Here is a 26,160-nt window from a genome sequence, read left to right on the forward strand (position 1 = left end):
TTATACACCCTAAAAAATAAAGGTTATTTATTGGCATCAATGGTTCCATAAAGAACCTTTAACATCTATAATCTTTCCACTGCATGAAAAGTTCTTCATAGTGGAAAAAGTTCTTAAGATGATTAAAATGTTCTTCACACATAGAAAAAAATTTTTTATTTTAAGAACTGTTCACTGAAAGGTTCTTTGGGAAACCAAAAATGGTCCTATGGCATTTGCTGCAAAACCCCCTTTTTCCAAGTGTCGAATTGGAATTTTGGGGGGAATTAATTTGTTGTTGTTTTATTTCCTGATAATTCCACAAAGCTGTGACAATAAATAAAGGAATGCTTCTTGCTGTCTCTCTCTCTCTCTGTGTATATATATATATATAGGCCTATTATCAGTTGAGTTGCTGAGTAGGATGACTAGTGAACAGAAAGAGTCAGAGCAAGTTCGAGGTGTGTGTGTGTGTGTGTGTGTGTGCTGTGTTAGAGGAAAGATCAAAGCCAAACATAATCAATCATTTACTCACACAAACTCAATGATCCAAAACCACAAACAGACATCAAATAAAACCAGTCCTGCCTTGGTAGGCATTACCCTGTGTGTATTTATGAGTGTTTGCTACCTGGAGAGGAGCTGAAATCTTGTACATTCATAGCCTGTTCGCTGTTTCTGCTTGCAGACAAACGTCAGTGCAAAACTAAGAAAAACAAAGGCAAGTAACCCTCGAAGAATCTTAAATCAAATACATTACCTGGAGTGATCACCTCAGTATGTTCATGTTCTTTGCTTTGAAACTCTCAGTGAACCTCAGTGTGGACGGAAGAGCTCCAGTGCAGAGCTAAAAGAGGTAAAAGCAGCGGTGAATGAGGAGGTCACGGGAGGTGTTTTGATTCAGTGAAGCATTAAACAGAACTATAGTTATGCATACAGAGACTACCTGTTCGCTACCAACATTAATGACAGCATGCTCAGTTAATGAAAGATGACAATGATTAACCATTCACTACTGTAAGAGGCCTATGCATTTACATTTAATCATTTAGTAGATGCTGTTATCCAAAGCGACTTGAGGAATGAGGAAACGCACAAGCAATTTATTATATAGGAGCCAATAGTACCGCAATATGAGTTTCAAAAGTAAATCAGAGCAGTGCAAAAGCTAGGACAGAAAAGTGCTGGAAAGGAGACAAATTACTTCCTTTATTTAAATAAAGTGTCTGTTTTATTGTTATGAATATTATTAAGTGCTTGCAAATGAAGTATGTTTTCAGCCATTTCTTAAGGGATGTTAGGGTCTCGGGGCATTTTTACTAACTAGTGTGATCATTTGACATTTTGTAAATAATTTTATAAATACTTAATTTGTAGAAAGTTTACTTAAAATTGTATTATGCTATGAACTGATCCCATTTAAATCCAAATGAATACTATTAAATGGTATTTTGGTTATTTTATTAATAAGCAGTAGGCCTAATATATGATCACAAGTACAAGTGTTCATCACAATCACTACTGTCTTGATCAAATTTATTTATTTATTTGACTTATTTTCTGTAATTTTGACACTTTAAATATTTAATGTAAAGCTCAGGTCATAGAAAAAGAGTTGGAAAGTGAATAACTGAAAACAGTTTAGAAATTTTCAGTTTATATACTCATTTGTGACGCATTTGACGCGAAAGAGAAATTATCTAAAGAGAAAGATGACAATTGTTGTGTTGTATTAAAAGTGCTGTAAAATTATGTTTTGATATGTTTAGATCAGAAATCAATTGAACTGCCTGTACCCCTTTAACCAAACTCCCTCTCGTTAAATAACGTTCTTCAAATCAACTTAAAGGGGTCATATGATGCGATTTCAATTTTTCCTTTCTCTTTGGAGTGTTACAAGCTCTTGGAGCATAAAGAAGATCTGTAAAGTTGCAAAGACTAAAGTCTCAAATCCAAAGAGATATTCTTTATAAAAGTTAAGAGTCAACCACGCCTACCTAAAACGGCTTGTTCTAACACGCCCCCACATACCTACGTCACTGTGTGGAAAGATTAGCATAATGCCACCCAAATGTTCACGCAAAGAAAGAAGGCGTAACTTTTATTCTCGCTGTAGTATTGTTGTTGTAACATTTCCGTCACACGCTTGAGGTATTCGGCCAATCACAACGCTCTGGATAGCTGGCCAATCAGAGCACACCTCGCTTTTCAGAACGATGAGCTTTGTAAAAATCAACGCGTTTCAGAAAGGCGGGGCATAGAGGAGAAACAATAATGTATAGTATGTGGAAAATAATGTATTTTTGAACCTTAAACCGCATAAACACATTTCATTACACCAAATACACCAAATAATGTTCTTTTTAGCAACATCATATGACCCCTTTAAGCAAACAGAAGACGCAAAATGATTGACAGACAGAGCGCGTTTATGATTGGCTACAAAAGGCGGGCCGCTCCCCGAGTTTTTGTTGTTTACAGAGCCTAGGGCTGTCGCACAGGTAGGCTAGGTGTGATATCGCAGGACACTTATTTCAGTGCTATCTGTCAGGTAGTTGGGGCATGTGTTTGGTATTCCAAAATAATCGCTTACACAAGCTCTAAACTGTCTGATACACACTTCTGCTTTTGATGTCCTTTCGTCCACTGTGGACGCGTGTCATTGCCGTAGTAATCGCATATTTCCGTTTGTTTATCAGCGTTGTTTTGTCTTTTCCAAATAGTGACTGAAGTGGGGGGTTATATTAAAAACGCCTCGATTTTTCCACGGGCTGTGTCACGCTCAACGGGCTTTGACAAGCTCGCGCGCTGCTTATTATTCATGACGATCTCGAGCTGTTTCGGGATGTTGAATAGCCTATAATAATAATAATACACACAGAGGGGAAAAAAACAGCTCAGGATCAAATGGGCCAATTCTCCACGCCTGACACCAACTGCCGCCGAACGGTCGGATCCTGCCAGCCGCTTCCGCGATAATGAGCAGGATTTGTTAAACAGTAAATTAATGAATAATGAAATATCCAGGTTGATCAGTTAGGCTCGCGCTGCCTGCGGTCATCCCGCCTCGGGCAGGAATTACGCACGGCCGGCGCGTGTCTGGATAAACCATTTTTACAGTCCATTGCGTGACAGCGAGCAGAGGGACCTGCGCTCAGACAAAGCTCCTCTCCGTCCGAAAAAAATAAGATGATGGAAAAGGGACTTTTCACTACAAGGTTTAGGTTTTAAACCTTTAGTCTATCCATCTCAAACCGATTCAGCTGAAAGTCAGGCATGAAGTCGATCAAACAGATTTTTATTCGATATTTCATGTCTTGTAGGCCTACTTGTTTTTTTTTGTTAAAGGCCTTTGTGTTTTACTCTTCCCTCTTTTGATCATACATTGAGAGAATAATTTGATTTCTAATGTCCGATTAGTAATCTTTTAGCTATACAGGTCAATGTCTTACTCCCAACCAATCATGCATGCTTGGTTACGTCTTTGCATAAAAGAACTCAAAATGGTTTCAGTTGTTTGATAAAATCAGGGAGTTGGGGCTAATTAGCAGTATAGCCCATAGGGCATTTTGTTGGTGCACATTTTAATTTTATGCTTGGAAAAAAATGTCTACTGGTGATAGTTGTTTATGATAAAAATATAACAATCAATAATTATGGAGTATAAAAGCAGCGATATTATTGGTTTGGTCTTATGGGTTTTTGTATCTTTTTAGAAGTAATGAGAACCGAGTTGGAGGGAAAGATGAAAGATCTCGGCTTGTGTTGTTTCAGGTCCCGTGGGTGAGAGCGAGGCTAGTCTTTTTTTCTGCTGAAGAGAAATCTCTGAATCTCGTAGAGATCACGTCGCTCGCGGACATGCGGGTGCTGCACCTGGGTCACAATACTTCACGCATGACGAGTCACGCGACGGAACCCGCAGGCCACGCGCTCCTCCGCATTAAATACAGCAGCGCGAGCTGATGCGCGCGGGGACTCGCGGGGGTCTGACCTGCGGCCGGGATACGAGTTCACTTTACTGCCGCGACCGCGAACACACGCCTTCAAGGGATTGTTTTCGATAAATGTTGGCATTCTTTGCTTGCCTTAAAAAGAGACAGGAAGATAGCCTAGAGAATCAGAATTCTCATTTCCGTTTTTCAATTCCGAGTTTTGTTGATTTCCGTTCTGCTGATTGCAGTTTCGGGATGTTGAATAGCCTATAATAATAATAATACACACAGAGGGGAAAAAAACAGCTCAGGATCAAATGGGCCAATTCTCCACGCCTGACACCAACTGCCGCCGAACGGTCGGATCCTGCCAGCCGCTTCCGCGATAATGAGCAGGATTTGTTAAACAGTAAATTAATGAATAATGAAATATCCAGGTTGATCAGTTAGGCTCGCGCTGCCTGCGGTCATCCCGCCTCGGGCAGGAATTACGCACGGCCGGCGCGTGTCTGGATAAACCATTTTTACAGTCCATTGCGTGACAGCGAGCAGAGGGACCTGCGCTCAGACAAAGCTCCTCTCCGTCCTCTCATCCCCGAAAAAGATAAGATGATGGAAAAGGGACTTTTCACTACAAGGTTTAGGTTTTAAACCTTTAGTCTATCCATCTCAAACCGATTCAGCTGAAAGTCAGGCATGAAGTCGATCAAACAGATTTTTATTCGATATTTCATGTCTTGTAGGCCTACTTGTTTTTTTTTGTTAAAGGCCTTTGTGTTTTACTCTTCCCTCTTTTGATCATACATTGAGAGAATAATTTGATTTCTAATGTCCGATTAGTAATCTTTTAGCTATACAGGTCAATGTCTTACTCCCAACCAATCATGCATGCTTGGTTACGTCTTTGCATAAAAGAACTCAAAATGGTTTCAGTTGTTTGATAAAATCAGGGAGTTGGGGCTAATTAGCAGTATAGCCCATAGGGCATTTTGTTGGTGCACATTTTAATTTTATGCTTGGAAAAAAATGTCTACTGGTGATAGTTGTTTATGATAAAAATATAACAATCAATAATTATGGAGTATAAAAGCAGCGATATTATTGGTTTGGTCTTATGGGTTTTTGTATCTTTTTAGAAGTAATGAGAACCGAGTTGGAGGGAAAGATGAAAGATCTCGGCTTGTGTTGTTTCAGGTCCCGTGGGTGAGAGCGAGGCTAGTCTTTTTTTCTGCTGAAGAGAAATCTCTGAATCTCGTAGAGATCACGTCGCTCGCGGACATGCGGGTGCTGCACCTGGGTCACAATACTTCACGCATGACGAGTCACGCGACGGAACCCGCAGGCCACGCGCTCCTCCGCATTAAATACAGCAGCGCGAGCTGATGCGCGCGGGGACTCGCGGGGGTCTGACCTGCGGCCGGGATACGAGTTCACTTTACTGCCGCGACCGCGAACACACGCCTTCAAGGGATTGTTTTCGATACATTTTGGCATTCTTTGCTTGCCTTAAAAAGAGACAGGAAGATAGCCTAGAGAATCAGAATTCTCATTTCCGTTTTTCAATTCCGAGTTTTGTTGATTTCCGTTCTGCTGATTGCATTACGAGTCAGTGTGATAATGAAAACATTACGAGATGTTTATAAAACAATGATAATATTCAGAATAATGTTAGATAAATAATGGCCTTTCAGTGACAGATTTTTACATTTTGACATTAGCTTAAATCTTAAAATAATACTTGATGCTAATAATCGACGCTTTAATGCATTGTTGGTCTATAGTATTTAGGCCTATATTGTGGTAAAATATTTTTAATAGGCCTACTAACAGCATTGACATAGTGACTGCAATTTATTTATTTTTCATATTATTCATTGCCTCCCTTGGTTCTGTTACAGCTGGATTAACAATGTTAGCAAAAAAAAAAAATGTAAATAAAGGAACAAGATGTTCGTATCTTTCTTTATAACGAAAAATGTAATTTTATTTAGGTGAAAACATGTATTTTGGAGGTTTATGATTACATTTATTTTTAAAGTCAGTAATTATTATTGATTATTCAAAAACTAATGATAGTACTGTTGTCTTTTTTTCCCTGAAATAAAATATCTTCAGCAATTCTAATGTTAGCCTAGATGGTGTTGCCTGACTTGTCTAAAAATTAACTTTCATGCAAATAAAACGATTACATGGACTACTGGTATGACTACGTAAACATTTTACTTAGATGATATTTAGTTTAGTTATTCGGAATTTAGGCACTTTTTAATTAAAACTGCATTTTGAAACGTTTTTCATGACATGTTTCATGCGCAGACCACGTGAATAAGACAAGAACATAAGGGGTTAACCACACAGCAACAACTACAATAAAACACGCTTTATTCTTATTTCGAGGAAAATTAAAATCACCAGACAAGAACCAACTTCTAGCCTTCACCACATAACACCGTATCTATGAAACAAAAAATACAAGATGCTATCTAAAACAAGCGTTCACCCACGCACAGAGACAGTCACAGATAGACGACCCAGTCTATTCCTATGTACAAACGCCCATTAAATTAAGCATAAATAAATATATACAAACATAAATAAAAGAACCTTCCTCACACAGTTAACCAAATATTAACTTTGACAGACAGGCTATAATCCAGCTTGCGGAACTGAGAAAGTCAGAGAAAAGGCTGCGCGAGGCCTTGTTCCAGCAAGCGCGGTCACCTCAGTTCTATGCAGCAGCATTATATGAAAGCGCACAAATCCGGGACCCTTTTTATGTCTATTTTCAAAAGTCTTTTTTTCGGTCAAAGCAAGCTTCCATTCAGCTGATGTAGGGTTGTAAAATCAATTAACAATATTTAGGCCATAAAATGTTTTTTTTTTTGTCCTATGTTGATTTAGCTCTGTGTAAATGTTAGCATATATATATATATATATATATATATATTTAAAAAAAAAAACATAAACAACAGATGAATTATCAGTGAAATAGTTGATTCAGTTGGTCAGCTAAGATGATTACCATTTCAAAAGTGACTTACTGAAAATGTCCTCATTTTCACAACCCCATGGCCAAGACAGCACAAGCAATAGCAGTTTCAAATACAAAGTAATACAACCAAGAAATACAAAATTCTCCTGTTCATTTAGTAGACAATCTATTCTGAATATCGCCTGAGGTGTTTTAAAGAATATGTTAAATCTCAGCGTTTTAATTTGGCTTGTAATCTTATGAACGATCAGACTGAGAACTTAGATTCTAATGAATTGCTGTGTTTATGTAAAGTATGTATGTTATGGGCTGTCAGATGGTAAATCTGTCATAGATGTAACGTGATAGACTGAACCATAAATAGCATTATGCTTTGTTGTGGCACAAATAGTTGCACATTTACAGCCTCTTTTTGGACAACACTCAATTTAAATGCACCGCATGTGTTACTAAATGCAATAAAATCTCTTATATTTGAATATTCTGTCTCTTTTAAATCTATGTGGAGCAAATATGTTTTCACTTGACAATCATTTTTACTTTTACGGACAGAAGATGATTGTTTTACTGTAGGTGTAGTTTTGGTGAAGGTTGAATGGAATGTACTTAATATTGCAGAACTGTGCACCTATAATTTTGTATAATAAGTTTAATTAAAATTATATATTAATTAATAGTGTCTCTACCAGCATCGCATTCCCAACAAACCTGTCCTCCTGTATGCTTGCCATTATACTGATGAACACTCAAATATTAGGTATCAGATTCATGAGCATGTGTGTAAAGTACTGCCTGCGTCTAACATCATGTAAAATGTCATACTTTGATACACGAAAACACACTCACAAACACTCCTCGAATATTTTCACACTCGCACACAAATGAAATGAAGATGGAGAACGTGTCACAGCAGACTCGTGTCCCCCAATCTCTTTTATGGTATCGTTCCTTTCGTTTCCCATGATCTGTTGTCCACTCTCCACCTTCAACTCAGAATGTAAAACGCAATGTCATAAAACTAGAGTTTATAGAATCTCCAATGACTCTCCTTCCTCGATATCATATTTCCACAGTTCATTTCCTGTGTTTTTCCTCTTTTTCTCCAGCTCCTTTGGAGCCGGGTCCATCTGCAGGTGTGTGTCGGTTGGGGGTGGGGTTGTTCAGGAACATCTTGTCAAGGCCTTTAAGGGCTTCAGTCAGGTAATTCTGCAAAGCCGTGAGGGCAGCGCAGATGGCTGGAGAACCAAAACCGTGCGTGATGAAGCTAAAGTGTGACAGGCAGCTCTGGATTCCTGGCTCCAGGATGGATGTAGGTCGAGAGTTTCCTAATGGAGTGCGATCTTGAGCCAACAGGTCTGTGAACTCCTTACACAATTGCCTGAGAAGAGAGGAAAAAAGACAGAGATGAAGCCCAGAATTTTCCATTATCAATCCAAAGAAATACAACCAAAAATACAAAATTGTTCTTTATTGGCATTGATGGTTTCATGAAGAACATTTAACATCCATGGAAACTTTCCATTGCACAAAAGGTTCTTTAGATTTTTTTTTAAATGTTCTACACACTAAGAAAAAATGGTTCTTTTAAAGGGGTCATATGATGCGATTTAAATTTTTCCTTTCTCTTTGGAGTGTTACAAGCTCTTGGTGCATAAAGAAGATCTGTAAAGTTGCAAAGACTAAAGTCTCAAATCCAAAGGAGGAAATACTTCAACTTCGCGCTGTTGATCGCTGGATCGGCTTTCACCGTGGACGAAGCGGAGTCCAGGGGTCGTCACATGTGGTTGCTGCAGGCATCACAATATGGTAAGGGACGTAACATTTCCGTCACACGCTTGAGGAATTCGGCCAATCACAACGCACTGGATAGCTGGCCAATCAGAGCACACCTCACTTTTTCAGACGATGAGCTTTGTAAAAATCGACGCGTTTCAGAAAGGCGGGGCATAGAGGAGAAACAATAATTACAGTATGTGGAAAATAATGTGTTTTTTGAACCTTAAACCGCATAAACACATTTCATTACACCAAATACACAAAATGTTTTTTTTAGCAGCATCATATGACCCTTTTAAGAACTGTTCACTGAAAGGCTCTTTGGGGAACCCAAAATGGTTCTTCTAAGGCATCACTGCAAAAAAAACTTTTGTAACCTTTATTTTTAAGAATATGATTTGGCTTGTAATCTTTAGACTGAGAACTTAATTTCTGACAAATTGCTGTGATTAAAGTATACGTTTTATTTATGGGCTCTCAACTATGGCGAATCTTTGTCATAGACCATACAATGAATGTAACATCTGTGGCTGAACCACAAATATTTGCACTAGAGACAAATGAAGCTCAGAATTTTGTTAGTTTCCATTATCACAGACAATACACAATTTCTAATTAAAACAACTAACTCTTGCCAGAAGCGTCGGCCACAGGGAACAATGTGGCGTTTATTGGAGAGTACAAATATTAAAGCAAATGTATTTTTTCAGTTTCAAAATCATTCTGATGGTACAACGCCATTTAATGGGGCGAATGGCTTCTTTTTCTTTCCCAAACGTCTTTTCTGGGAGTATGCAACTTTTGGTGAGCTGCTACGAAATTCCGCGAAGAGGGCGGATTGCTTTACGGCAGCAACAAATGCGTGCATTCAGCTATACACTGTAATCACGACAGTGGTATATTTTACGACAATCAATTCCACTGACTTAACTGGCTCAAGTCACAAAAATAGAACTACATACAGCTGTTTTAAAATGAAGAATTAGAGGCTAATTTGAAGCTAAAAGTGTGTTCCTAACAAAAATGACTTATGTATCACAATTACATAGTGGTGTAAAAGTTAATGCTCTTTTCAACAAAGCAATTATGCGTTAAAATTCATATATGCTGTCTGATAACATTGTTTGTACGATATACTGTTCATTTTCTGTCTGTATTGTGGATATTGTTGTGTTTATTGTTGCTTGTTTCGTGCTGTTTGCACAAGGTGACTGCAGGAACTACATTTTATTCCTTATTCTGTAGGAAAACAACTTTGACTTAACATGCCAACAGTCTGCTAATGGGACAGTGTGGGGTCTAGACATGCTGTGCCTATAGCAAGACTAGTCAGGTGGGTTTTAGGACCAGTCCCACTAACTGTGTCCTATCCGATTCCTTTACCATCTACACAGCTTTGATCCAAACAGAGAATGTCATGACATTTTTTCATGGCACATCAAGCATGACAAATTCTTCATTCACATTTATCAGAACATGCATCAGAAGGAACGTGCTTGATCTTCTGTATCAGTTAAAGAAATGCGACCTGCTCGCTCATGGATTACAGCATTCATTTTTCAAGAAATGAATTTAAGTCATAAGTTGAATTAAACAATCAAATGGAAAAGACATCAACCATGATTCCATTAAAAAAGCCTTTCTGCCTACCAAAGAAGCTGAAAAGAACTGTCAACTTACTGCCATGGATATTCCTACTTATTTCTTTATATATAAATCTACATATTCTTTTAACTTTGTGTGAAATATTGATTATAAAGAAGATCTACATAATATCAAAGCCACTGCATAGCAACTCTGAAAACCTTCATCCATAAATTACAAACACTGTGACTTCAGCATTTGGACATTTATGATGAAATTGATAAAATGAAAAAATATTAAATGAAAACTTTTGATACGTTAGGCTCTCACAGATCAAAAAGTAAACCAAAATATTACAAAAGCCTTAGTTCATATCACACCCATGTTTGTTCATCTCAGTGTCTCACATAATGATGATGTGATTGCTTAAGATGCTCTTAATTATCTTGAGTAATAGAAAACACTTAGATAACAGGTGCTCGGACAGGTTCAAGCTTGCAATAGTTCAGAAGCTCTGTGGCGTCCCTGGGAATCATGGGTAAAATGCATGTTTCCCATCCCCTAATCCCACTGCGAGCAAAAGGTCTCCAAAAAATATTTGTACAATTTTTAAAAAAGGCTGATGTCTACTTTAAATGAAACTCTCCAGTGTTCACTGTCCATACATATGAAGAAAAGAGATACAGAACTTGAAATCCTCAGAGCAAAGCCTGCATATTTCTGCTTCTGAGAGCAAAGCCCGTCAATTAGAATAAAGCCATCGATTTAACTTTCAGTCTACTGGGAGAGTGTCTTTTTCTGTTACTACTGGGGAATATTCTGTTCTCAGCATATTTCACTTCCTGATAGAGGTAGTGCTCTCAATATTCATGCTTTTCTTGCTTTGGGGAATCATAGAAAAATACAGGCAGATATTTTAGCCATGTGCCAAGATGGCCTGACATATACTAATGACCTCTCAACATTTGACCTCCATGTTTTTTCTGAAACTGCCTATTGTGACCAGTGAACATCCAATAATGATATGATCAGCAATGTCATTCAGATAATTATCTGAAACTTGCAAGGTACATTTAAAATCAATTAAGTCATAATTTCCCAAATGAAGAAAGACAATTGAATTCATATTAAATTCTTGTCTTTTTCACAGCATGCACCCAAAACTACTTGTGTCCTGTTCATAATAATAATGCTTTGAGGTGCAGTGTAATCTCAAATAAGACTCTGAGCAAACGATCATACTTCAATCTTTAAAAGGTCATTTGTGACAAACAGTTCAAATGCCTCCGACTGGCAGCGTTGCAGAGCCCTGCTGCGGCATCTGCAGTTGTCTGGACTTGTCAGATTTTGACCCACATTCGTTTTCGCGTCTCAGAGCCACAAACAGTCTTGCTGTCCAGTCGGGAGAGCACAGCGTGAAGGGGCGGGGGCGCGGGCTGACTGACGGGTCTTTGACAGACAGACTGTGAAAGGTGAGGCGAGGGAGGAGGGATGACCTTAGGCAAAACTTCAAGGGGAAAGCTGGCACTCTAAGACTGTTTCTAGCTCGGTGCCAGGCTGAGATGGATAAGAGACGCGTGTTTCTGCTGGACCTGAACTGCCTCATTAGAAACCAGCTAAACGTGTCAAAACGCACCAGGCACTAAGCGGACAGCTATCAAAACGACAATCCATGATGGATTCTACATTCACCTCGAAATGTGGCTACACATTTGTTCAGTTGCGGGCGGCAAGCTGTTACACCACCAGCTTCCAATGAAAGCAACGAATGCATAAATCATAGTTAAACACGCAAAAAACACATTGTGACACGTTGTGTACGTACTTTGTGGCGAGCAGCATGTTCTTTCGTGAGTGCAGTTCGTTTGGATCCGTATGCTGTCTGTTCAGATATTCAGACACGGCCTTTGTGGGAAATTCAGTTTCACAAATGTAGCCGAAGTCCCGAGCCAAATGAACAGCTTCTCCTGGAAATGAAAAATAAACACAATATGGTAAAATGGAATTACTCCACATCTTCGCTTAATAAAATAATTTTATACTAAATTACAGCTGTAGCTGCAACTGAACTGGAAGGAGAGACAGCCTATTAAGCAAATGAAAAATTGCGGTGCAGGAACAATCAGACAGTCACAACAATAATTATATAAAATTAGCTGTAGCCTACTGGTTAAAATGTCGTTTTACTGTTTCTGCATCTGTTAACTATTTGCACCGCCTAAGGAAAATAAATCAGATTAGAGAAACTCCCAAGGCAATAAAATTTCATTTTACATGTTCGTGGTTCATTCGTAAATTCAAATGTTAATTTTAGGCTTAAAATGTAAAATTGTTCGATTAAACTGATAAACTATACGTTTTTTTTTTTAATCCGTAGGCTACTTGTTTTCCATTATAATTGTCCATTGTTTTGCTCACTTGAAGGGCCTAAATTCCCAAACACGGTGAAAAAAAATCTAAATAAGAAACAAGAATCAGATGTCCTGCTTTACCTTCTACTAGAGACGTCAGTAAAGTGACATTCGCTGCTTTGCGTCTCCCCGCGGGCAAATTCAAGCCGATTTTCTCCAGCTTTTCCCTCAGTGATCTTCCGCCGTTTTTCGACTTCGCTCTGAGGATAGCGCAGGCATAATTAGATTGTTTCATGACGGATTGACAGCAAAGATACACCATGAAAAGTGAACATTCAAAATCAGACATGTTATTGGCAGGAGTCATTTCAAAATCCAAAAAAAACAAAAAAAATTGTTCAGCGTCCAAATAGGCTAGCCTATTCAACGTCCCGTCAGAAACTGCAGATGTGGCCATAACCCTGATGTTTATGAGTTTCAAATTGAAAGCACCAATCCATTGACCTCTGCTCTGCTTATAATGTGGATTCTGGCTGATTTATCGATGCTCTCACCTCCGTAGAACCCCGCCAAGCAGCGAGGCGTTGAGGCACTCTGGCGGAGAGAGGCGCCGCTGGACCTCGCCGACCGTCACTTTGTATTTGGATGTGGAGCTAAGAAGCGACAGGCGGCCGGGAACCGTGCAGAAGACCTCGTTGGCGTTTACGGTGATCCCGCCGATTAGACCGTCTTTGTTCATCATCAGAGAAGCGACGCTCTTGTGTGGAACTGGAACTGTGCGAGAGACACAGAAAACTGAGATACGTCTTATAATACAGACCTACTCAAATTTACTGGAAATTATGATTTGATCAAGCGTTTTGAACACTAAAGGTAGGCTATATTTGCTTCGCAAAATGGCGCTATAGTGGTAAAGCAAGAGCTGTTATTATTTTTAAATAATATCTAAGACTAGTCACAAACAGCCCAGGCATGTTGGTTCCTATTATGTAATGTGAAATCTTGGCACATGAAAGCGCCGTGAGCTCGAGCCCTCGGCTGGCCCGGGTCACCCCGCACGCGCTCCTGCTTTCATACGTTAATTCCACGGACAATAGAAAGCAAGCCAGAACTGTCCGTAAATGCAAACACTGCGGAAAGCCGGTAGTATTTTTTTTGTTCTTAAATAGATTTATCTAAACATGTTGCCAACAACGGCGTTAAAAAAACATATATGGTTCAGTTTGTCCGGTAATGTTTTGCAGTTTCCAACGTGATTAAAATGCTAGCATTACACTTAGAAATGCTGAGATTTAGTCCTTTCCTTTCGTTTATTCAATTCAGTTACATTTTCCTCTCAGCTTCCACAGTGACATTTCAACACTTCTGCACTCATTTATTATATTATCGATTGGTGATGGACACATGCTAATAACATTAACCACCTATTTTTCAAATCAGCCCCCCTCCCTCCCCTCAACACACAAACTCACTAGCTGACCGTCAAAAGATGTCTACCAACTTAAGCGCTAACGGGGTAACGAGCGCTCGAGCCCACGGAGATCTCTACAGGGGATAATGCAGAAAACGAGCTCTAAACGAGCTCACGAGATCTGCGCTCAGAAAACCATCCATCACAGCGGCCACTTAAAGGCCGTCTCTTCTGGGAGGCCCGTGTTCCGTTAACTAAATTACCGGCAAACGTCCCTCATAACGGACAAATATTAACACGAGCCCAGGGAGTGTTGCTGGAGCTCTTACTGACTGCATGAAGGAGTAAATATGTCAAAACCTCCGAGGAGAAATTATATCAACAAAGTGTCGCTTAAGTGTCGATTACATGTTCCCAGAAAAAAAAAGAGACAGACAGACATAAATCTGGAATTTGTTCTACTGTTTTAATGAATAAAAGAAAAGAGACAACTGATAATAACTTAAGCCTATAATAGACGTTATCTATAACGTCGATTATTATAACGACACTAAATTCCTCGTAGTTCGATTATAACAGTAGGACGATGATTCTAACAATATTCAAAGGCCTCCAATTCCACTTGCTTTGGCTGAGCGTCCAAGGTTAAGAGAATAGGCAGGAGACATCATTTAAATACCGAATGAGGTTGAGCGCATGCGTAAAAAGGTGTGCTAAGGTGTATTCACCTGAAATGACTTTTTGCCCTAAATCCATAGAACAGTGATTCCTTCTATCAGCACTTTTTTTTTGCAAAAACCCAGTGGTCGTTGAAAAACATGAAATTATCAAATAATTAAACAGCACTGGCATAATTCTTCCAGCCATTTTCCCATTTACCTTTTTTAATAACGGACTGATCCAGGATGTTCATCCCGTTGTTTGCGTCCTCCAAGGCCTAAAAAGGCATCATGAGAAAACATTTAACTTTTGAACAAACGCTACAGTCAATTATAAATATTCAGACAACTTCCGGATAATGACCTTCTGTTTAGCTATGAAAATACCAGTAGATTCCACCGGGGACATTGACAAAAATACATGCATACGTATTTCCAATCGAGGATGAAACAAACAAACAAACAAACATGGATTCAAATAGTGAACATAAGCAATTGAAAAATGCTTTTTAATTAAGTTTAGGTCTCATACCATTGTTTTCACTAACAATTCATGCAAAACTACAATTTTCCATGCAAGTTTTATGAATTAATTTATCAGGAAACGTAAACTACTCTGGATTTAGCCTAATTAAAAAAAAAAAAATGTAAACAAACTTCCTTTTTAAAAAATAAAAAATAAAATAAAAATAAGATATCAGTTATGCCCTACGTCAGTTACGTTTTATAATCATTTTGGGAAGAGTGGCAGACAATCATTGTCCAGTCAGCTGAACAGGGACAGGCCTTATCTTAACATTTAGATTACGCAGAAACTGTCAATTGACGAAATTAGATATGATGTGTGCAGGCTATATCGATCAAAAAACAGATGGTTAGAAATGTGAACCGAGCAGACGATGGCTCCGTGAAGTTTTAATTTTTAGCAATTGCAACAATAATTTTAAGTTAACAGCAGTTTACCTCAACACAGGCCTAACTGTAATGTATTTACATATTATTTATGACGTGAAAATATGGTCTCAAAAAACAAAATGTGATTACAACGGCAACAGAATATTGTTTCGAATAACAAGCAAGCCTTTAGGGTATTTACTAGGCTACTACTATTCATACATATGCTAAAGAGCTTGGATTGCGTTTATTCATAGGCTATAGGATATGGTAAAAATGTTTGTAACGTGTCACAGAAAATGTCAACAGGTCAGAAAACTCCCTAAAAAATATAGCCTACGGAATTATGTCATATAGAGCTACTGACATTATATAAAATACAAGATAAAAATAATAAAAATTTAAATGAATTCGTTTAAACAAATTTATTAGGTCATTCTAACCGCAAAATAAAAATTCAAAACGATTTATTTCACATCTTTGTGGAATTTATATCCCGACAAAAGAGGTTATTTTCCAAGCCAAAAAACAAAAATCATAACCAACCTGCATATCCTCCATGCCGTGCGCCAGGCCATGAAGGGACAGACCGTCTCCCATTCCCGCCTCGAGCCCATGGTGCGTGGAGTGGAGCAGCACGTCCGGTCGGCGCACGGCCGAGTAGTCCCGCCGGGGGTCCAGACCCGAGAGCTGCGGTAAAGAGGCTCGAGGCTGCGGCAGTAAACCTCCGCTCTCCGTGCCCACGTCCTGCCGCTGACGGGAGCCCCACGGGTGCTGCTGTTGCTGGTGAAGAGCGTTCAGGGAGTACGGGTCACTGACGTGTGAGTACGGGTCCTGACTCTGGTGATACGGCAGCGGCTGGTACGGCGGGGGAAAGTACGGCGGTTGGAAGTCCGAGGAAGGTGTGTGAGAGAGCGGCGGAGCGCTGGAGTACGGACCCTGAGAGACCGAACCCAGCTGGGACAGTCTGGAACTGTGGCTCGGTACCCCATCATGGCGGTCCTTCAAACGAGAACAGAATATAAATACGATTACAAACCAACCATTAGTTTTAGTGTTCTACTAAAAAAAAATAGCCTAAACTTTTTGGATGTTTTGAATGGAAACGAATCCAACGATATGGAAAGACTAATGGTAGCTATAGCCTATATATCGGCGCTCGCTGTGATCCAAGAAAGTACAAAAGCTTTCAAAACATATTTTCTGACTGAATCATGTGTAGTAACTTCACAAAACATCTAAAACAAGGTATGAACGCAGGATTTAAGTTCCTAAGCTCGCAGCATAATAAGCAAAACCCGCATGCTACCTTTCTACCACGCAGCAACAAGAAAGTATATTTCTTGGTGTTCTCAGACTCACCGTGGAGGAATAGGTGTGCACTAACATCTGGACAAAAAAATGCGAGCTCGTTTAGAGCAGAAGGACACGCGACTGCACGACACACGCTCGCCTGAAGAAACACGCGCTCCTTTCTCAACTCCTCATGACCACACGGAGCAAAACTTTGTTTTTTCTTCCCCAGCTCAAATGGTTTCTCTTACACAGCCCTGTTCGTCCAGGTCTCGGTTCTGTTCTTCCCGATCCGGCGCTCTGATCCAGTGTGCGGTGCTCCGTCCGTTCGCCTCGCTACACCTCCTCAGAATAATTGTTATTCATGACTCCTCTAATATTGCGGGAATACTTAAAGCAGTGGGGAGCAGCGGAGCGTGAAGGCGCTGCTGCTGTAAGTGACGTTCATTCAGGAGGAGGAAACACTCGTGCTCTGTTTTATTCCCCTCTCTGTTTGAGGTCCGGCATGCACGGGTCCGGACCTCTTTCTTTTGCTATTGTCGTCTTTTATGTTATTGTTGTGTGTGCACAGTCCATTTATCTCCAGCCAGAACAAACGAATCGCCGGAATCAGCTGCTTTGAACAGGCAGATGGACAGAGGCCTCATTCATATTCTCACATACTTTATTAGGCTATGCATTATAATCACTACATCATACTCACCATAGCTATTCAGACTCTTACTCACAATATCAAAATTGGATTCCACCATATAACGTTAGACAGCCTAGACTACTTCTACAGCCTATATAAAAGCGTAATTTGGAGCCCCTGTAGGTTACCACATTAACCATAACTATGCCCTTGTTATTCCATATTCACCATAGTTTCACATGCATGTGTGTTTAAGCAGGCCCAGGTCTTTGATAAGCAAAAACATGAACTTCACGATAACAATAGCCTATTACACAAACACTCATGCGGTTTAAACTGTCCAAAGAGGTGAAGTTTTAAAAATTAAGCATAAACAGGTTTTTAAAAATGGTTTCTGGGTGACAGTTTAAAGTCCTCCACTAATGGTGCCCCATTAAACAGCTCGTATAATGGTCGATTTCACGGACTGGGGTCGAAGTGTTTAATTACACGCGTGACGGTGACTGTGAGAGAAAAGCCATGTGTGACTCTCCGGGTCGGCATCCCGCGAGGCTTTTCCAAAAACCACCACGAGCTCGAGCCCATTCAGGGGAATCCACGGGACTCCCACGCGTGACACTGCGTCCTCTCCTTCTGTAGATGCGATTCTCTTATTAATAAATCGATGGCAGGCTCAGATTTTTTCAGACTACAGATTTTTTCCCACAAATTTCATAATTTGTAAAGTTATAATATTAAAAACTCTACTGTAAGCAAATGAAAAATACTTTTAAAGGAAATAAGGTAACCTGCTAAAATCACTACATTGTTGATACAAAAATAACAAGCAATTGGGGAACAAACGAATTGTTTTGAATATGACAAAATGCTTCTAAATCGAACGTTTACATTTGATTTTTTTTCCTTATTTAAATAACCAGCATAAACCCCCTATCAATAAGAGACAAAACTTATTAGAAAAAATACAAACACGACAAATTCAACGTAATTCTTTGTCGTTATATAAATCATACAGTGAAAAAACAGATGCAGATGCAGTTTGTCTTCTCGTTACCTCGTATATATCTTCATACTTGACATTTTCCACCAGTTTCCACAGCATGTTCGCGCGCTGATCCCTGCGTAACGAGTGCATTCATGTGAAGAGTGAAGATCTCAACTCTCTCTCCCTCTCTCTCTCTCTCTCTCTCTCTCTCTCTCTCTCACTCACTCATCGAAAACGTAAAGCTCGTAGAAAAATTCCCGATTCACCTTTACGGTGTTTGTCTGCGTGTGCTGTAACTGCGTTGATACAGTGAAAGTCTGACGTTAAGTGTGTTGACTTTGGGTTGCATGTAAAAGCTGCTGCGGGGGATTCGCTGAGACTCCAGCTCCATCATCAACTGCAGATGAAATGGCGGTCTGCCATTTTACAGGACCGAATCAACGTGTTATTTATAGGAAACAGAATAAAAAGCATTAACCACATAACCTAAAATAATCAATAGCTTTGATATATAATTTCAAAAGTCATTCTTGCAAAGTCAATAAACAGTTGGAAAAGGCGGCTTGGTAAACTCTCTATAAGGGTAGACTACTGTGCTGTGCGACTGTTTAATCACTGAATAAGCGAAACGCGAGGGTTCTGTTTTTGCTACAAATCTCCTCATTGCTGTAGCAAACATTAGCCTACCTCAAAGACACTAGCAAGAAAGCGAGGTCAGATGTCCACAGCTGCCTCTTATACAGTTACAGCGATGCAGCAGTGATGAGAGCCAGTCCAGTGCGCCCCCTGCTGGTCAGTTAAACACGTACTACTTAAACCAGGGTTGCCCAAACTCGGTCCTGGAGGGCCGGTGTCCTGCAGAGTTTAGCTCCAGCTTGCCTCAACACACCTGCCTGGAAGTTTCTAGTATGCCTAGTAAGACCGTGATTAGCTGGTTCAGGTGTGTTTGATTAGGGTTGGAGCTAAACTCTGCAGGACACCGGCCCTCCAGGACCGAGTTTGGGCACCCCTGACTTAAACACTGAAAAGAGAACAACAAGCTCGTTTCAGGTTGACTGGAAATAGAAGAACAAAACGTTTCAGCTCAGTTTGAGACGAGGTCAAACAGTACTAAACTTCATGTTATCGTGATACTCACGGTTTCTAAAAGAAATGCGGTGCTCATTCCAGCTCCTGCAGAGTTTAGTCTCAGCCCCGCTCTAACACACCTGCCTGACCCTCACAAAGCCCCGCCCCTTGGTTACTGTTGCTAATCTCGGACAAGCTGTAAAGAAAGTTCTGAAGGATCAAACTGTTTTCTAGTTAAACGTGATCAGGCGGTAAAATAGAACGGAATTGATTCTTAAGTAGGTTGGAATGAATCGTCGCTAAGCATTTGAAAAATCTCCCTTTTTCTTAAAGGAATTATTAAATCACACAGCAAAGCGATTAATAACTGCAAATCAGAACTGAGGCAAACACTAAAATAAAGTAAGAGGATCTGAAATCGAATCAAGCGATCACATTGTGAACTAACGCGTTACTGTGAACTTTTTTTCAGCACTGCTGCAATGACCTGAATCATAAACGAACATTAGTTTGCCTTGTTTTGACTTATTTTAAAGATGTATTTGGGAATGAGATCTGACACGTTGTTTACACGTAAGTTTATCAATATTTATTTAAGCATTTAAAAAATTGTCCTGTCGGTGTAGCACTCACCAACAACGTTTTACCGTATTTTTGGATAATTTCCGCAAAAAATGCGTTTAAAACTATGCAAAAACACACAAATCCTCCAAAGACTGACATTAGACAACAGCAAAAGCTTACCTGAATATGGCGGACAAAAAGTCCCTAAACCAAAAGTCCTTCCAAATAAATAAATAAATATATAATAAATAAATGGAAACAATAAACTAAATAAAACATAGTTTATGTAAAGTTATAAGCAGGGGAGACCAGGTAAAATTATTACAGCTTTTACTCCTGCAAATAGTATATATTTACTCCTGGAAATAGCTATATATTTTTTAGGGTAGGTTTATTTCATTATCAGTTTCTAAAGACAAATCTTAAAGTCTTAACAAAAAACAAAAAAAAAACCCTGTCTACTGAACATCATTACTGCTCAGGAAAAATAGGCTACAGGTCATTGAGCACAAGTTGAGGTAACACTTTACTTGAAGGGGTGTGCATAAGACTGACATGGCACCTTCATAAGTATGACATGACACATGTCATGAATATGAAGGAGGTTTTATGCATGTTTATGACAACTGTCATTAAGTGTCATTCGCTCATATGTCATTTTTAATGCAAATATGACATTATTTGACCTAACCCTAACCTAACCCTACCCCTACCCTTACCCCTAACCATAGCCCATAACAAAGACATCTCAAACAACGTCATCTTTGCATTAAAAATTACATAACTGAGCGAATCACACTTAATGACAGTTGTCATAAACATGCATAAAAAAACCTTCATATTCATGACATGTGTCATGTCATGATTATGTAGGTGTCATGTCATGATTATGAAGGTGTCATGTCAGTCTTATGCACACCCCTTCAAGTAAAGTGTAACCGTTGATTTTTTGTGACAACATGCCCCAGTAGCAGATACATATAGTGGGCAAAAGTTGCCACAAAGGGAGCCTGCCATTAGAATAGCCTGCTGTCTGCAACATGTAAACAATAAAGCAATTACGCAACACAAACAATTCATGAAACAGCAAAATTACTAAAGGTAACAAACATACAAAAATATGATTGTAATTAATTGTCATTAATAACTCAAATAAAATGTAAAAATAAATATAAAAAATAAAATAAACACAAAACTAAAATGAAGGTAGAATGAATAATTACATTATTAATCATTTAAATTATTTTATTCCATGCAGTGTAATTAACTTCAGTGCTGTAATTTTTGGTTAAGTAAGAAATTCAACACAAGCACTTACAATTTTACTTATAATTTTGCATTTAAAGATTGGAGACTAATATATTTAAAAGCATACTAACATACTAAGATGCTGCAGTATGACAGACAGTTGCAGCCACCGATCCAATGTTTCTGTTCATGTAGAAAAGGAACAATTCCCCCTTCCTGCACAAGAGGTCACTATACTGTGGGACATTTTAACTGAGCTCACTGATCTTGACCCAGTTTCATGTCAGTTTCTCAGATCTGTTTCATTGGCCATTAAGATGCTGCTTGACGTATGGAAGAGTGAAAATAATCTGCGATTAATGTTTCAGCAGCCATGCTGCCGCAGAGACAGTGCCAGAGCCACACACACACTCACGCTCACTCTGGGCATGTCTAGAGGCCATGACAGATGTCCAAACAGTTTGAGAGCTCATTCTGAACAGACTTTGATTAAAATTCAACATAATCACGCATTAAAATTCTCACAGAACACAAAAACGCATGAGCACACATAGATTCCCACACATGCACGTGTGCACAAACTTTGCAAAAACATGTTTTTGTCACATTTTCAAATCATAAAAGCAGAGAATATAAAAAAAAAACTAAAGAATTATTACATTTGGTATTGTTATAGGTGTCCACATTTTTTACTAAAATTAAAATGTGCACACCTAATAAAAAATATGTGAACACTTATATGCACACTACATTTATTATATAATTTTAACGGTGCGTGTGTGTGTGTGTGTGTGTGTGTGTGTGCGTGTGTGTGCGAGCTCAACCATTGCCTGCAATTACACATGCTGGCCACAAGATAGCGCGCGAGTAACGTAATAAAGATCCATTGTGTTTCTGTTGAAGACTTTCAAAAGAGGGAAGAAAGTCTTATGATAAACCAAGTCCAGATGCTTCAGATTGTTCCAGATTGTACGATGACTCGTACAAATAATAATCTTCACAAACACGTTTCCCATTGGACTTTTAAAGTTCTCTCTGTGTGGAAATTTGCCCAGTAAAATCTGAGTTAAAAAAAAAAAAAATCCTGTGAAATTCAGGGATGTCCTTACTCGTAAAAACTATTAATAAAGTAGACTTTTTACTTATTTATTTATTTATTTTAATGTGAATAGTTTAGCCAATTATTGTTGTTTAAATACAATGAAAAATCGATGGTGGTCACTAGGTAGCCTAAATAGGCTAAATGTTTATGGTTGGACCTTTTGGTAGGCTACACCAATTCAAAAGCAATAATTATAGCCTATAATATCAACATCTAGTGCATGCGTGTACAACTATATAATATAGTTAGACCTTCGTTTTATCTGAATAAAGTTGTGGGGTCTATTATTTATGATTATTTGACTCTGCTGGAACAGTCTGGCTATAGATCGGTTGAGTATAACATTTACTTTCAAAATGGATGTTTGTTTAAATAGAATAAGTGCCAATTGTTTGGTTGTGAGTAGCCTGGCTTCTCTGTATTTTCTCATGAAGACTTTTCATTTGCATTATACTTTTTGATCTTAATTAATTACTCACCGCGTAAACTAGGTCGAGTCTATGTCTTAGCGTATTAAATGAAAGCGGAAATTTAAGTATTGAACGTCACACATGCATTAGAACTGCCCAAATTGATAAAACACACTCGTGATCAATAAATGCGCTAATTATGCGTCAAGGCTATTTGGGTTTTCCTAAGATGGTGTTATTGGGATAGGATATTTAGGCTACGTTCGTTAACGTTGACTGGTCGCTGATTATTGAAAGTAGGCTACTGAGATCAGACAGCTGTTTCCTATAATAACAACAAAAAAACTGAATATGAATGCGAATCTCTTTTATCTTGTGCAAAGCTTCGCATCGACCTGTCAGTCGGTTATTGACTTTGTAAAGCCTTCCGGTGCAGCGTCGTGTTGGTCTTTCTGTGCTGTTAATGATCTGTTCTGTTTGGGTGCTTATTTATTCTACATCAACCATTTTTTCCTAAATGTATATTCCATTGTAGTCCAAAGAATCAGGTTTAGCTGCATTGTGATTGTTTTTTAGAATTGATATAATCCAATAATTGTATAAATAAAGCTAGCTGCTTTCTTTTATTATTTTAATTCAGTATTTTACGTTCACTGGGTATTTTCATTTTCTGTGAATTAAGTACAAGTGTGAGACTGAGGTAAAGCAAGTAGGCCTACTTTCCTGCAGCGTTTATTTACAAGTCTAACAAACCAGAACCAGCTAATCACGGCCTTCAGGCTCATTGAAAAGCTGCTCTAGGAAGGTACTCTAGATCTCCAGAAGGAAATGCTTGAGAGGCAGGTCAGCCAAAAACTTGCTGTCTAGTAAAACCACATGAACAGAAGCAGATGAGTGAGATTTTTTGGCAGGTTAAGTTGAAGTATGTGTCAGATGAATCAATAAGGTGTTGTCTGTGTCAAATCCATTGCAAATGCACATAAAATATGATTCATACTCGAGAAGAGGCACAAGGATTCAAGTCCAGTCAGGTGAGTTAATATAAGACTTTGAGCAATATGCTTTATTGAACACCAGTAGTTTGCATTTAAGGTTATTTCATAAATGTAGTTCAAAGCCTACAAGAAAAGATTGAATTTATATATTTATATATGACTTTTTTACAAATGCAGTCAAGAGTTTGTGTTCTGGAACAACAGTGGGGAATGTCAGTTTCAGATGGTGTACAAAGTTTAACATGCACAATATACAGTAACTAACAGGGAAAGTTACCTGTCGTGATTTACAGTCTCAAACTGACCTCAAATTAGGTCTTGCCAGAAATGGAATGTGAGTCTTTTAATAAAAGATAGATAAAAGATTGCATTTTTTTAAATCATTATTTAAACTAATTACATACAGACAAACTTTAAGCAAAATAACTTCTTCAATAACTTATAAAATGGTTTGTGTTCGCCGGGCAGTGAGAATGACGTGACTGGTTTGTACATACAGACAGACTCTCATACAGGGAAAGCTGAGGTCATAGGAAGTTATGCCAGTTATATAAATAAACGCATATGGAATAAAAACCCCGTAACCCCGCCCCTAGTAGCCACGCCCTGAACGAGGCCCGCCCATCAGGGCTCAGATCAGGAAGTGGGAAAGCAGCCACTCCTGCGTCAGAGTCATTCTGTTTTCTCGATTTTGCCGTCTTTCATCAGTGCCTCGGTGGTTTTGCGCAGTGTTTTGTCCGAGTTGGAGTTGATCTGGTTGGTGTCTGGAGTTCCCATGCTCTTATTGGCAGAGTGTTTCTCCAGGTAATTAAGCATTTCACTGAGAATGGTTTGAAAGGTGCTAAGTGCCGCGCAAATTGCCGGCGTACCGAATCCATGCGTGATCAGACTAAAAAAGATAATAAAAATGGTGATTAATAACAATACTTTCATTAGCATATTCATATGTGCAAGACTTCCGGTGTCACTGGCTTCCAGTTATTTTAGCTGAACAATAACAGTCAGTTACGCTGCTTGAATCATATTTTTTAGTTTATTATTGTAATCATAAATGCAAATACTTTTACAATTTACTACACTTTTGTTACTTATATCGGCTAATGAATTTTCAGTCTTACGATTACTTTCACATAAGGTGGAGGTTTGCTCTATTTTTGCATACAGGTTTTGGCTTTATACCTGAAGTGTGTTAGATGTCTCTGAATGTCCAAGTCCAGAATAGGTGTTGGTCTAGAGGAACCGAGCGGAGATCGATCCTGACTTAACAAATCCTGAAATTCCTTACAGATCTGCCTGCAGAGACACACAGCCATTCAAACAGTTACAAGGACGCATCACCAAAACGCAAACCAAAGCAGCGTTCCTCATAATTAATGCATAGAGGAGATTTAATGAGATCGTAGTTTTCATATGTTACACGCATGCAAACACACATGCTTTCCTCCAATCCTCAATGATAAATCCTCATTCCCTAAGGTGCATCTGCTTTTGAAGATGAGTCCTTATGTAGCCAGACTGCACTAGATAAATCACATTTGGTGCATTTGAAGGTCTCATTTAGGAATTTATTTATTATAAATTATTTAATTTATTATTCAAGAGTTAAAATGTACATCCAATAAAGTGGTATATATAAACTCATTTGGCTAAAAGTACTAAAGATTTGCTGTCTTACTTGGTGGCCAGCACCATTTTCTTGCGCGCGTTCTGTTCCTTTGGTTCCGTGTGCTGGCGGGCGAGATGCTCCCCGACCGCTTTGGTGGGAAACTCTGTCTCACAGGTGTAGCCAAAGTCCCGAGCCAGATGTAGCGCTTCCCCTACACACACACACACACACACACACACACACACACACAGAGGAGGAAGATGAGGGATGAATTAAGCCGGGAAATCAGTTCATTCTCTAAATACTGCCTAAAAAATTGCATAGATGTTGCATCAATCTGTCTCACGCCATTCTAATACTTAAACTCTTCCCTTGAGTAATAGAGATTTTGTCTGTAGACTAAAAATATTTCAGACGTATTTTATGCCAGAATAGATTTGTTTCAATGTTAATAAGAGCTCACCCACAACAAATATGAAGAAACTAAACCCGATGCATTACGCTTACAACCTGTTGAATTGCAAAAATGCATTCAACAGGTCCTAGATATGAAATAAAACGGAATGAAAATGTAAACAAGTTGCTCACATTTTGCATCATATTTTATCTCTGCTTCCTTTAAACAACTTCAACAAACCAAATTCATAAAATGAGTCGTTGTACAAACATCCAGCATC

General features: G+C 38.9%; 2 protein-coding genes across 12 annotated transcripts in view; both read right to left on the bottom strand.

The window, feature by feature from the left end:
- Positions 1-6,292: 6,292 nt before the first annotated feature.
- On the bottom strand, positions 6,293-18,681 carry tfap2b (transcription factor AP-2 beta). 2 transcript variants are annotated; one of them, XM_016497894.1, is made up of 7 exons: positions 18,560-18,681; positions 16,125-16,580; positions 14,905-14,962; positions 13,169-13,388; positions 12,756-12,874; positions 12,089-12,230; positions 6,293-8,281 (listed from the first exon to the last, which is right to left on the bottom strand). In XM_016497894.1, the coding sequence occupies exons 1-7, from the start codon at positions 18,638-18,640 to the stop codon at positions 7,978-7,980; spliced, it is 1,380 nt and encodes a 459-aa protein (XP_016353380.1). In that variant the 5' UTR covers positions 18,641-18,681; the 3' UTR covers positions 6,293-7,977. The 2 variants fall into 2 exon arrangements, with proteins under 2 accessions (XP_016353380.1, XP_016353382.1); XM_016497896.1 differs by lacking the exon at positions 18,560-18,681 and adding an exon at positions 16,941-17,380.
- Positions 18,682-23,979: 5,298 nt separating this feature from the next.
- tfap2d (transcription factor AP-2 delta (activating enhancer binding protein 2 delta)) overlaps positions 23,980-26,160 on the bottom strand; it is a 68,236-nt gene continuing 66,055 nt past the window's right edge. For all 10 annotated transcript variants that reach the window (XM_016497907.1, XM_016497905.1, XM_016497897.1 and 7 more), the window contains 3 exons: positions 25,553-25,694; positions 25,057-25,170; positions 23,980-24,766 (listed from right to left, as the gene is read on the bottom strand). In XM_016497907.1, coding sequence (XP_016353393.1) covers positions 24,550-24,766; positions 25,057-25,170; positions 25,553-25,694 — 473 coding nt within the window. In that variant the 3' untranslated portion in view covers positions 23,980-24,549. The remainder of the gene's footprint in view (positions 24,767-25,056; positions 25,171-25,552; positions 25,695-26,160) is intronic.

Source organism: Sinocyclocheilus anshuiensis, unplaced genomic scaffold, assembly GCF_001515605.1.
Source record: "Sinocyclocheilus anshuiensis isolate Anshui unplaced genomic scaffold, SAMN03320099.WGS_v1.1 scaffold38, whole genome shotgun sequence".
Lineage (NCBI taxonomy): Eukaryota > Metazoa > Chordata > Actinopteri > Cypriniformes > Cyprinidae > Sinocyclocheilus > Sinocyclocheilus anshuiensis.

What these genes read in the sequence shown, in the direction of transcription:
- tfap2b (XM_016497894.1), bottom strand. Translation starts at nt 18,640, where the DNA reads ATGCACTCGTTACGCAGGGATCAGCGCGCGAACATGCTGTGGAAACTG. An exon ending in AGTATGAAGATATATACGAG is followed by an intron (nt 16,581 to 18,559) that starts GTAACGAGAAGA and finishes TCTCGTTTGAAG; the next exon opens with GACCGCCATGATGGGGTACC. An exon ending in CTTGGCGGGGTTCTACGGAG is followed by an intron (nt 12,875 to 13,168) that starts GTGAGAGCATCG and finishes CGCTATCCTCAG; the next exon opens with AGCGAAGTCGAAAAACGGCG.